General features: G+C 42.7%; 1 protein-coding gene and 1 long non-coding RNA gene across 3 annotated transcripts in view; one reads left to right on the plus strand and one right to left on the minus strand.

Annotated features, from left to right (window-relative positions):
* Positions 1–1,413: 1,413 nt before the first annotated feature.
* On the minus strand, positions 1,414–3,043 carry LOC130211765 (uncharacterized). Its single transcript, XR_008835152.1, has 2 exons — positions 2,533–3,043; positions 1,414–1,938 (listed from the first exon to the last, which is right to left on the minus strand). It is a non-coding gene; the product is annotated as an uncharacterized LOC130211765 (long non-coding RNA).
* Positions 3,044–4,125: 1,082 nt separating this feature from the next.
* The window catches only part of hlcs (holocarboxylase synthetase (biotin-(proprionyl-CoA-carboxylase (ATP-hydrolysing)) ligase)), a 40,724-nt gene continuing 32,499 nt past the window's right edge, over positions 4,126–12,350 (plus strand). The window contains exons 1-5 of one of the 2 annotated variants that reach the window (XM_056442590.1): positions 4,126–4,582; positions 5,129–5,269; positions 7,468–7,630; positions 8,581–9,584; positions 10,061–10,240. In XM_056442590.1, the coding sequence (XP_056298565.1) occupies positions 4,337–4,582; positions 5,129–5,269; positions 7,468–7,630; positions 8,581–9,584; positions 10,061–10,240 (1,734 nt within the window). In that variant the 5' untranslated portion in view covers positions 4,126–4,336. The remainder of the gene's footprint in view (positions 4,583–5,128; positions 5,270–7,467; positions 7,631–8,580; positions 9,585–10,060; positions 10,241–12,350) is intronic. The other variant, XM_056442599.1, reaches the window with a different exon arrangement.

A 12,350-nucleotide genomic window follows, 5' to 3' on the forward strand; every position in this document is an offset into this window, starting at 1 on the left:
CTCTTCCTCAAACCTCAAACTTTTACATATTCTTTGTTCAGTTATTGTGCAGAATCTTTAGTAGTCTTTATTTTTTTAAACAAAAGTGAAAAGCTCCGCTGGAGAGTCTTCCCAGGGGTTTTGCAGCTCCTGAAGAGTTTCCTCTTGTTCCTCCTGGTCCATTGAAAGGAAAGCGGGAAGTGTGACTTACAATTTGGTTTATATTCATATCCATTGTAATCCTGTGCATGGGTTTAATTTGTGATGTTTTGTGAATGTGCTGAATACTATCCGCCATCAGGTGTCGCCTTTGAGCAGATAAGTTCTGTAAAAAAAAGTTTCGTTTTTAGCACAGTACTCTTTGAAAAAAATACATACTATTTCTGGTTGATGAAAGAAAATATACTCTGCTTTGTTTTTTAATGCAGAAACACATTCATTTAAAATCAAACTAGATACTAGCGTCTGGGTTTTGGACTGCAACGATTTGAACATTTCTTACACTTCTTTGCTTTCTTGGTCACTTGTTGACATGTCTTCAGCACTGAAAAGAAAATTATATTTGTAAATTAACTGATAACACATTCTGTCATAACGGGGATGTCAATTTAACTGTCACAATCCATTTAGTGACGGTGAACATCAGGCACATGCACATACATTTTGGGGGGCAGGTGCTCAAACCTAAAAAAAAGGGCACCCATTGCCAAAAATTATTCTGACAGAGTTGAACCATAAGCAGCAATACACCAATGATGCTGTCCTCGACCTGCATTTCCTCTGGGCAGGATTAGACAGCTATCTTACATTTTCTTTATGAATAAAGTTGAATTATTATATGGCAACAGTAGCCTACAAGTGTTCTGATTGGATAATGGGCCGTCATGCCAGCCAGTATTGCCCTCCTCGCTGGTCTGATACAGATGCGTATTGCCCTCTGACCTCATTTGCAAAATGAGCGATATTGATAGACATAAACAGCCGAGGAAATTCAGAAGCAGCGAAAATGTGTTATTGAAAGTGATGAAGAGGAGAAACTATAGTCAGTGGTGTATAAAGTACCCAAAAGTCATACTTGAGTAAAAGTAAAGATACTTGACTGGAAAATTACTCAAGTAAAAGTCACCTATGAGAATACTACTTGAGTAAAAGTATTAAAGTATCTGATTTTTTTTGTACTTAAGTATCAAAAGTAATTTTCTGATATTAAATGTACTTAAGTATTGAAAGTAAAAGTAAATGCTGTTAATAAAAAAATCAAAGGGTCAGAATTTTGAGAATTATGAAGTTTATTTGTTTGGGTGCTGTGGCCGCCATGAACAAGGAGTATGAGCTAGGATGAACTTAGCAATATATGAATAATATGAAATGACTAAAATATAAAAACACGATTAACACAGAAAAAAGCAGAACCAAAAGTAACAACCAAAATCATCACTTTAAAGTGAAAAATGTATTGTTCATCTTCAAAAGAAGTTGATTTTCAAAATGGACAGATTTCAGTGTCGCTCTTCTGGGGCTGAAGACGAGTCCTGCGATGCTGAAGAGCCGTTCACATGGTGCAGGTAGAGTGTGTCTAGCTTCACAGGCCCTGATGGTGCAGGTAGAGTGTGTCTAGCTTCACAGGCCCTGATGGTGCAGGTAGAGTGTGTCTAGCTTCACAGGCCCTGATGGTGCAGGTAGAGTGTGTCTAGCTTCACAGGCCCTGATGCAGGTAGAGTGTGTCTAGCTTCACAGGCCCTGATGGTGCAGGTAGAGTGTGTCTAGCTTCACAGGCCCTGATGCAGTTGGGAAGCATTTCAGCAAGTCAACGTGATCCACGTCTCCATCCAGCTGTTTGCTGCTGTCATGCGCTTGAGATGACGAAGAAGAAGTCCTCTTCATCAGATGAACTGGACCTGGTGGCATCACATAGCTGCAGGGAGGGTTCTTCCATGTGCTGCTTGATGTAGTCCATTACTGAAATAAAGTGAGAGTATTATAGACATGATAGAATTAATAACACTTCCTAACATGTCATGACCCCAACCTAAAGTTTTGTACAAAATAGTTTGTTTTAATTTGAAGTTTATACATTTAGTTTCATGCACTGTCGTGCATCCAGAGTTGATTTGTGAATATGTACTTGTATCTCTGTAGTTAAACACAACAACAGTCCCAAATCAATATCGTCGCCATTACTGGACCGTCACTCTTATAATATTAATACAAATAATTATAATAATGCTGTAATGATTAGCATTATATTATAGCTAAGACGACTCAAATCAACAAATTCTCACAACTGTCAACACTTCTTCAGCTCATTAACTCGCTAGAGATCAGTCTACACCACTCACGCTAATTGTCTCATTTAATTGACGATAGCTAGCGAGCGTTAGCCTAACATACAACATGCGTAGGACAATCAGACACCTGTTTCCCCCCCTCTCCTGCCAACGATATAATTTACTCCAATCCTGAGGACAACACTGCTAGATATCTTAACAGGTTCATGATGATTATCAAAACTAAACATTAACGTTGCGGCTCATGGGATTAATCTTAATTTACCTCAATGTGTTTCCTGAGGTTGGTGTGTTGTTGAAGGCCAATATCTCCATAGCTTTCGGTCGGCATAAGAGGCACTTCATCCGGTAGGAAGAAACTTTCACTCCGACAAAAGAAAAGAGTTCGCCCAAATATGGCCACGGACGTTGATCTTGGTCCCCGTGGTTGTTCGAGTAGCTTCCATTGCTGCTCCACATGAAATGAGTCGTATCTGTAGCCGCTCGCTCGCTAACATCCTGGGCATCACTGGGAAGAGAAAACACGCGGCAAGGACCCCTGATCCCCAACCTGGTGTTCGTGCCGCGTTCAGGTACGATGCGGTGTGTTCCACAACAGTCCCCGATGTTTCTCATGATTATTTTTTTCCGTAGTAACGAGTAACGATACTGTTTCAGGGGAAATGTATCGGAGTAAAAGTACAAGTTTTCATTGCAAAATGTAGTGAAGTAAAAGTAAAAGTAAACAGAAATATAAGTAGTAAAATAAAGTACAGATACCCCAAAAAACGACTTAAGTAAAGTAACGAAGTACTTCTACTTCGTTACTATACACCACTGACTATAGTTTGGATCACTTGTGTTGTTACTTTACTGTAAATTAAAACTATTTTCTACAAGATTAATCGTTGTAAGACTGGAACATCCAAAACAAAGAGATAACACATAAAACAATGAGGCACAAGGATAGCATGACACCGAGAGCTAAGCATTGTTAGAATAGTTTAGCTCCTATTTTCTGGCTGTGAATTCTCGTGACATTTATAAACATACTTTCAAAATTGTCTAAACAGCATTTATACAACACAAAAAAGATTCTCTCTCCCTCTCTCACTCAAACATGACGTCAGTAAACAGCTGCAAGGCTTTGAAATCATGGATTTCTGAGTTTGTGTTTTTTTCTTTTTAGGAAACGTCGACCAGTTATGACGTCATGTTTTCAGCAGCGCTAATGTTGTGGTTGATTTATCACAAAACAACGTCATGACCTGTGTGTCTGATGCTGTGGGTCAGAGGAGAAGGAGGTGCACCCGTTTGGTGGCGCCAGGAGCACTGCGCGAGCACTAAGTGGAGGAGGAGGAGGGAGGAACGCGGCGCAGTTTATGACAGAGATTAACTTTTATTCTTAAATACTGATGAATGAAAAAAATGTGTCTCCAGCAAAAAGGGCACTGTTCTCATCCAGGGCAAAAGGGCTGGTGCTTGAGCACCACTAAGGGCTCTATCTGTGCACGTGCCTGGTGAACATATCCCTCCTCACCCACAATTCAAACACACTGATGGCTACCTTTTTTGTGTGTGTATAATGTGTTTTCCAACAGCACAGATTCTGCCTGGTATCGACACATGTTGCTGGTCCTTTGTAGCCACTGAATCAAGACTTACACAAATTTAACAATCATTTTTATTAAATTATTATTATCATTATTATATTCATAATTGACAGTTTTTACCAAATGTTAATTTTCTGCTTTTTATACATTTGTATTTCACTGAAATTGAAGGTCAAAAACTTCAACATTACTGGGGAACAACTCCCTTCCCATCTGCCTTTTTAATTTCCTACGTGAAAAAAACCGCGTTGATGTTGACACCCGCCATCTTGTTTTCACAAGGCCAAAAAGCATCGGCCCGCACTCCAACGTAGGTGGCGGTAATGCGCCTTAACACTTGTCTCTCTACCCGCCATTAAAGACAACGAAGAAGAATCGCAGCAGCGGCAGCAGGAGTCATGTTGTTGTCAACACCGGCATAGGCTACATGGCGAGAAGAACAGCCACGATGTGTCCCCTTCGCGTTGGCCGGCTAAGATGTTGATAACGCTGTGCTACGTCTATCTGTGGGTGCGCTTTCACAAGTGCTACTCGGTGTTGATACGAAACAGCCTGTCACGACTGAGCAGCGGCAGCTTCAGCTTCGCAGTTTGCTCCAGCTCGGCCTCGGCACCAGCCGCAGCGTCGTCGGCCGCGCGCCAGCCGCCCGGTCCACTTCCTGCCGAGGAGGACGCCGTCTTCCTCCAGCTGGGAGACAGGGCCGTCTATGTCACGAAGCCTCAGGTCGGACACTTGAGCTAACCGCTAGCTTTACATTGGCATGATACCGCATGACAGCCTGTGTTGACAGGACGCTGCCTGGGCCCGTCCCTCTGTTAGCTCTCGAGAGCTTCTTGAAGCAGACACCATAAACATGATCATTTAAGCATGATTAGAAACACGCTGTTGCAAGTCCTGGGGTTCCAGAACTGGATTTAAGTCAAAGTACTTCAACAGCTGTGATTAAGACAATTGAATGAAAAAGTAAAACAAATGACTATTTGATTGGTAACTTAATGTAAACGGAACCACATTTCCATACTTGGCCCTGAAACACAAAAAACTTCATGTTATTAACTCAAATCAGACTTTAGTCCTGAGTTTCTGAGACTGATCTTTGACTTTGGAGACTTCCCTGGTTGAAGACCTAACTTGACATGAGCCTGGGTGTCACTGTCGCTGCCTACTTGGCCGGATGTCATATTTTGGGTCAAAAGCCCCCCTGACTCACTAATCACTGTGTAACAGCCTTGTTGTGTTTGGAGTCATTCTTGTCTGTGCTGTCCCCAGGCGTGCGACGACCTCAGCAAATGGACCGTGCTGTTGGGGTCTTCTCTGGTTTGCAGTCCGTGCATAGAGAACATTTCATTCATCATAGAGGCTGCGGGACACACAGTGGGCTACCGCTCTCCTCGCACGTCCAATAAGAAAGTAGGCACCAAACTCATTGTCAAGTACCAGCACGGTTCTGATCGAGCAAATCAGGTTTATTTTACCACAATACCCAGTTTCTTCATACCATAATGATTTGTGGGATTACAGCCTAATCCCATGAATCTGTAGTTTGTATCTGTTGTATTCTGTCAAATATGTTTTAGTCATCACATTTGTCAAAATATTATTTTTAGATGAACTGTGTAAAGTAAAAAAATGTTTATACGTTTGTGCCTCCTTGACTTGTTATACTAGGACACAGTAACACTGTGTTTATTACCTGTTTAGGTTATTAAATGGTACATAATATCTACTTGTACCAAGGAAACATCCTGAGAGTTAACTTCAAGACATTACATAATTGAGACTAGCTTTTAAATGAAAAAGTCAGAATCAGAAACATTTATTTTCTACTTGTGTTAGACACTTGAAGAATTTGAATTGGATGCTGGTGTGTACATTAGACAGACAAACAAACAAAACAACAGTCAACAGTCAAGTGCAAGAATTTAAACATTACATTTACAATGGTATACGATACAATAACATGCACAAACTGATAGCAGTGCTATGGACTGAGGACTGTAAGTGTGTAAATTAGATGTTAAATATTAAGTATAAAGAGGTGTGCAGGAGAGTGACCGGAAGGAAATGTCCAGCTAGTAGCCGTAGTAGTCCATGTCGCGTCCCCCTTGTGGCCAAACACTTCCAACGCTTTAATTTTGTATTTCTTTTTACAGTATTTTAAAATCTAAAAATACACACTGATACAGCTCTGTTAATCTCGTCTTTGAATAATCGTACTGCAGTGCGCCCTGTTGGTGAAATGCCATCAAATCGAGCAGAACTGTTGGATGTTCACAGATGAACAGGCCTTCCATATTTAGTTACATCTGAATGATGCTTTCAAGAGTTCTGACGGTGCTCCATTGACGGCCCCCATGATGTTGTTCACATGCGAGGGAGAAGCCATTAAAAGGTCAGGCAGGGCGACCTCTGACTGGACTCCATCACCGTGATGCAACTGGAGGCACTTCCACCTGTTGTAAAAACAATGCATCCCCGGCCTGCTTTCCTACAGATTGACTGATGCGATTTATTATTAGACATCAACTCAGGGAATTTAATTACTTTTTTTTACTCTTTTTTTTAAAAGCATGTTTGTCTTTTATTTTCATTTGTATAACCCACTAACTTGTGCTTTGCTTATGAGCATCTGCGTGATTTTGCAGGCCTTTTGGTGCGTTCCCTCTCCCTCCACCTTTTATTTTCCTCCTTTCTTTCTCCTGTGCTGTCCTCTTTGTTTTCACACCGGTCGGGCATGTGCACTCTACGCACTCACTGGATGTTCCATGTTCTCACTTTGATTTACCACTTTCACCTTGCATTGTGCATTTGTTTGTATGTCACACAAGTTGCCTCCTGATTTTAATATTAGAGTATTCAAATATATTTCTTAGTATGGGTAAATTGATATGTATTTGTATACTTAAGCTGCGCTTTAATTCTGGCATCACATGTTTGCAAAATAAGTCATAGATAAGTTATACAATATTTAACTTATGTATGATTTATTTGATGTACTTCTTTTGCATTCTATTTTCTCAAATTGAAATTTGTTTCCAAACTGCAACTGTGCACTGCACACTATTATAATTTCTGCTTAGCGACTGAGTGTTTGGGAGGAAACATCCCGTTAGTGTGGGAAGCGTCATCAATAACTCTATTTCACACATGTGGCTCTTTCAAATGTAATAATCCTGGGACAAAATGTTTCTGCCCTTTTTGATACAGTTTCATATTTGAGGTTGGCATGAGTTTCCCAAAGTACATTTTAATTTGAATTCCCTCAATTCCACGGTTTCTTGTGAGAACAATATCGTAGAATACACATTTTTGGTTAATAAATCAAATACAATGGTGCACCATTACTACATACTGTATGCTTTATTATATCAGTATATACAGAGACTGGCCTCTAATTGCTAGATACAATATAGATCTATTTCACCAGTGCTGCATTAAAGGTCGTCTTTTTCAGGTTATCTTTCAACCGTTTAAAAAAATAAATGTCATTAGTATTATTTACGACACAATTCAGATTTAAATACTATTGTGGTTCTGACAATTTAATTTAAAGAAATGTCCGGCTCGGTCCTCGGGGTCGGCTAACCCTCCGTGTGTGTTGTGTGCAGGTGCTGAAGTGGTCTGATTACTGCCTCCCTCTGGCCCGTAGCCCCGGTCAGCCCTTCAGGGCGGTGGCTCAGGCCAGCGTGGACAACTTCAGTCGGCTGGGGGTGGCTTTTATCGAGGATCGCCTTCAGCTGGACAATGGACTGAAGCCGTCAAAGATAATCCGTATGTTGCCTCCAGTTACTGCTGTTATATCCCTCTTTTCATACACCCACCTCCGAACACCTTGCAGGTGTGGCCATTTACCTATTTTAGTACTCATTTCATTAATTGATATACATTCAATGCTCATAGTTTTATGAACTATGCTTCATCTGTTTTGTAAAATCACGCGTTATGTCCCACAAGCTCCACCCTCATCTGCCTGGCCGCTGCCCATTTGTAAAAGACCGACAGTGACCAGAATACGGCTTGAGCAAATTCCGAATAAATGGCACTGTACGTGCATTGTACGTCCTTGTTTAAACACCAGAGGTCGGCTAAATGTTGTGACAAAGTCTTTGTTAACCTCTTGGCACAGAAACCATATTTGACCATTTATATTTGTTGCATCTGAATATTACACTCAACATCTACCTTTTACATTCGCTTTTTAATCTTTAAGCGAAACAAATATTTGGCAATTTCTGCTTGATTTAATTGACTTATTTCGAGATGTGGTGCACATAATAACATCATAATGTTATAACTCAGCATTTCGTCCATGAAGTTTCATGTCAAACATTGAACTGTTTAGTATTGTTGTGGAGGTATTTTGATATAACATACATTTTATAATACTCAAGGGTGTTTTTCTGGTCTAGAAACACAGATTTTCTTGCAGTGTAAACTTTAAAACTACATATTCACTATTGTTTGGCCCGCAACTCCTTATAATCTGCTCTCTGTACGGCCCACAAACAGATAAGGTTTGTTTACCTCCACCTAGCTGGTGAACATGGGGGTGCTTTTTGCAGCTCAAGAGACGGAAATGATTCTCACGGAGTCGGTGGAAACTTGAATATTGGACTTTCATCCATTGTGACTGCAAATAAAAAAAAGACAATTATTTCGTACTAAATGTAATTCACCACATTGCACTGACCTTCTTCCACGTTCTTCTGACCTTCCCGTAGCCGTCCTCCTCCAAGAATCCACCCTCAGCGAGCTGCTGGAGAAGCAGTGTCCAAACACAAAGACGCCACCATGTCTCTGCGGCGCTGAGCCTTTACTCCGTGACCTGCCGGCCGACCGCCAGCACCCGCCGTGCAGCAAAGGCAGCCTGCTCCTCCCGCCGGAGGTCAAGAGGAGGTTGGAGGAGCGGAGAGGGTCGGAGCCGCTCCACGGCACCAAGGACCCGCATCCTGTTTGCGACTCGGAGGACCGCTCCTTGGGCAACCATCACCACATGGAGGGCCACAGACTCCACCTGTCCAACTGCCACGAGTGCTTGGAGCTGGAGAACAGCACCATCCTCTCAGTCAAGTACGCGTCGGCCGACAACATTCCGGACCTTCCAGATGATGACTCGGCAGAGCTGGACAGTGGGGATGAGACTCTGGATGACGTCGAGCACCACGCCAAAGGGTTTTCCGGGCAGAGCGGTGGACCTTACTGTCATAGCAAGCCGCCAAACATTCTGCTGTACACGGGCGGCAGCCAGGAGCGTTTTCAGTTCGTCCGGCAGATTTTATCAGAGTGTATAAATATGGAGGACAACATAATATATCCCCTCCAACCACAGCAGGCTCTGAGCGACCCGTGGCTGGACAACGCCAAGCTCCTCGTCCTGGCAGAGGAGGAACCCCTGACCCCCCTGCTTCAGACCCGTTTTCTCACCTACCTGAGCCAGGGTGGCAGGGTTCTGGGGCTGGCCTCCACCCTGTGCCCGGCAGGCCTCTGCCTGGAGGCCCGGGAGGAGCGCCGAGGCCGGGTCAGCAGGCTGAGCTTCACCAGGCAGGACAGCACGGAGCTGGAGCTGAGCGTGCTGTCGAGCGGGAAGGTCTACGTCAGGGACAAGCAGGGAGGAGGGGAAGTGGAGCTCTGGGGGGAGCTGAAGGGGGACGCCCCTCACCAGAGGGACATGGTTGTAGTCAGGGTGACCCACGGAGAGGACGGCGGGGAGGCTGTCCTCTGTCAGGTAAAGACGCATGACATCACTCATTGCGATGATTGCAGCGGGGCTGAATCATGGTTGGAATGTCTTCTAGCTTCAGAGTTTTTATTTATTTATATATACAGTATATATAATTTATTTCTTCTGGTTTCTTCCCTCCTCTGTGACAGTAAACTGATTGTATTTGACTTGTGGACAAAACAAGAAGGCTGAGGACGCCCTCTTGGCTTTGGCAAACACTGATCAGTATTTCTCACCTTTTTCTGACATTTTACAGACCGATCGATTAATCTAGGAAATATTCAAGAATAAAACTAATTGGGAGTTGCATATGAGGAATAAGTCAGTGTTTTCTGAGACATTTTTCTAGGATATGCCTAAATTGCTAGTGTGAATTGTTGAAATGCATGTTGACATTTGCCAGAGCTAAGCAGTCTTTGTCTGTTCAGTAAGTCAGTCCCAGAACTTGTGAGACATGCTTTGTCTTCCCCCGTCTACAGGCCCACCTGGAAATTGCTCCCGACCCCCAGAATTTGACGGCCAAAGGCTTTGATGAACTGAAAGTCAGCAACGCGCTGCGTTATGAAGTCTTGACGGAGATCCTCACCTCTCTGGGCCTCAGCTGCGAGCTGAACGAGACCCCGGCCCCGAGCCCAGTCCACCTGCTGGCCACCTCTCAGGTGAGACCCCCGCTGCTCGTCTCATCAAGTACATTGACGAATGTAGGACGGTCAGTGTTTTCAAGAATGGAAAAACACAGTCGACGTCTATTCATCCATCATAATCTTTATCCATCATTCATCCAATTCACACACACACACAAACACAGCGCGCCACATTGTTTTTGTTAAAGTTAATTGTACGATACCCCGCCATACTCCACATGTGGAAACAATTTGGCCTTTCTTAATGTATGCAAATGTATGAGCATATATGCAGCAGGCCCGCAGCAGGTCTGTGTACAGAGGGCCAGTACAAACACCAGGGCAGCAATCAGTCTTTGATCCGCCATCACACTGAGTGATGCTCAGTTCAGGGACCATACGGTTCGGTTTTTGGAAAAACATTTCACTCTACCAGTCCGCTTTATCGTGAAGGCATGTCTATTGACTGCAGTCTGAAGTGTCAGAAAGCAAGAAGAACATATGTCGCATGATTGAAACAAAGTCATTTGAAATGTAAAGTATAATATATAGGGAATCTGAATTCACATTTTCACTGCAATGGGGTTGTACGAGGTACTAATTCAGTCAGTGGATTACCTACTGTAGTCCTGATCCTTTCTTGAAAGCTACCAGACTCCATTGACAAAAACAGTCATTTTATCTCACAGAGCAGAAGAGCTTTAGGTTGACCACTGACCCAATTGGTGTTTTTAAAGAGTAAATTCATTTCAATACAGTTTATTTTGTATAGCCCAATATCACAAATTACAAATTTGCCTTACAAACTGAACACATGCGACCTCACATCGGATAAGGATAAACTCCCAAAAAAATCGAAAAAACGCTTTCACAGGGAAAAAAAGGGAAGAAACTTTCAGTAGAGCCAATCACACAATAACAGTAAACTAACTAACTGATTTCGGCAGCAGTAGACCAGCTGCTCCTGTGTTCTGCAAGGTAAAATGTAAAACAAATTCAATGGAGTCTCATGGCTTTGTAGAGAGCATAGATGGATATAACATCCTCAGTTCCCCGTCAGGAAGGGCCGTCGGACCACAAGAGAAAGCGGTGAGAACATTCTAAAAATAGCGAACACTTAAACTGATGTTTTAGGTGTCTAAATTACGTCCACAGCAGTACATTGTACCTCACACAACCCTACCTCAAAACATAACTATTAGCACTTTATATTAAGTTTCCACAACACTTCATCACATCATGTTGGACTGCGATAGCCTTCAAACCAGTGATGTCACAGAAATCCTGCTGGGGTGTAAATCCATGCGTTTAGGCTGAGATTTAAAGTGACACAGAGAACCTGTCTCTCCTTCAGCACCTGAATACAACAACAAACTGCTCAGACATACGTTTGCCCAGTGAAGGTCCAGCTGATTTAAAGCAAAACATTGTACTTGTGTGATAATCAACACAGATTTTTCATATCATTTACTGAAAGTTCTGTTAAATAGTTGTGTGTACGTGGAAGAAAATGACAAGAATGGTGGCAATACTCTTGCACTTTGGTCTAGTGAGATTGAGGACGTCTGTCAGGAATGATGTGGTCGTCATGGAGGTTTCTTTTTACTTCCAGCACGCTCTGCAGCTGCCCTTACAAAGTACATACTACTGCATGCAGTGTGCATTCAATTGGGACACACTACTTTGTCAAAACATTGCTCCTTGAACTTTGACCCTCTTGCTCTCATACATCTGCTGAGGATTGTGGGTCAGAATAGAAGGAAAAGCGTGTTGGCTGACTGAAGTAGAACATCCTGGTATATTTATTTTTGGCATTCTGCATTTCGCATCCTATGTATTGGGACACTAAATCTATTTTCTGGCGTACTAAATAGTCCCATAGTGTGCACGTTGGAACGCACAACGTGTTTCCGTGATGCCTGTATTGAAGAAGAACCACTAGGGGGAGTCGGAGCTCCGAGGTGGCTGTGAAATGTTCTTCATAGGGCTCTGGTGTCATTTTCTAATGTGACCTCTAGTTCCACTGGTTGGCATCAAGCGAGGTGTCCTACTCCCTTAAAAAAAACATTAATATTGGCAGTAGTTGCTTTAGTATTGTGGTCGGTTTTGTCTTCATTGTTGTATATTTGGATTGCTGTGTGCCCTT

Source organism: Pseudoliparis swirei, chromosome 3 (genome assembly GCF_029220125.1).
Source record: "Pseudoliparis swirei isolate HS2019 ecotype Mariana Trench chromosome 3, NWPU_hadal_v1, whole genome shotgun sequence".
Lineage (NCBI taxonomy): Eukaryota > Metazoa > Chordata > Actinopteri > Perciformes > Liparidae > Pseudoliparis > Pseudoliparis swirei.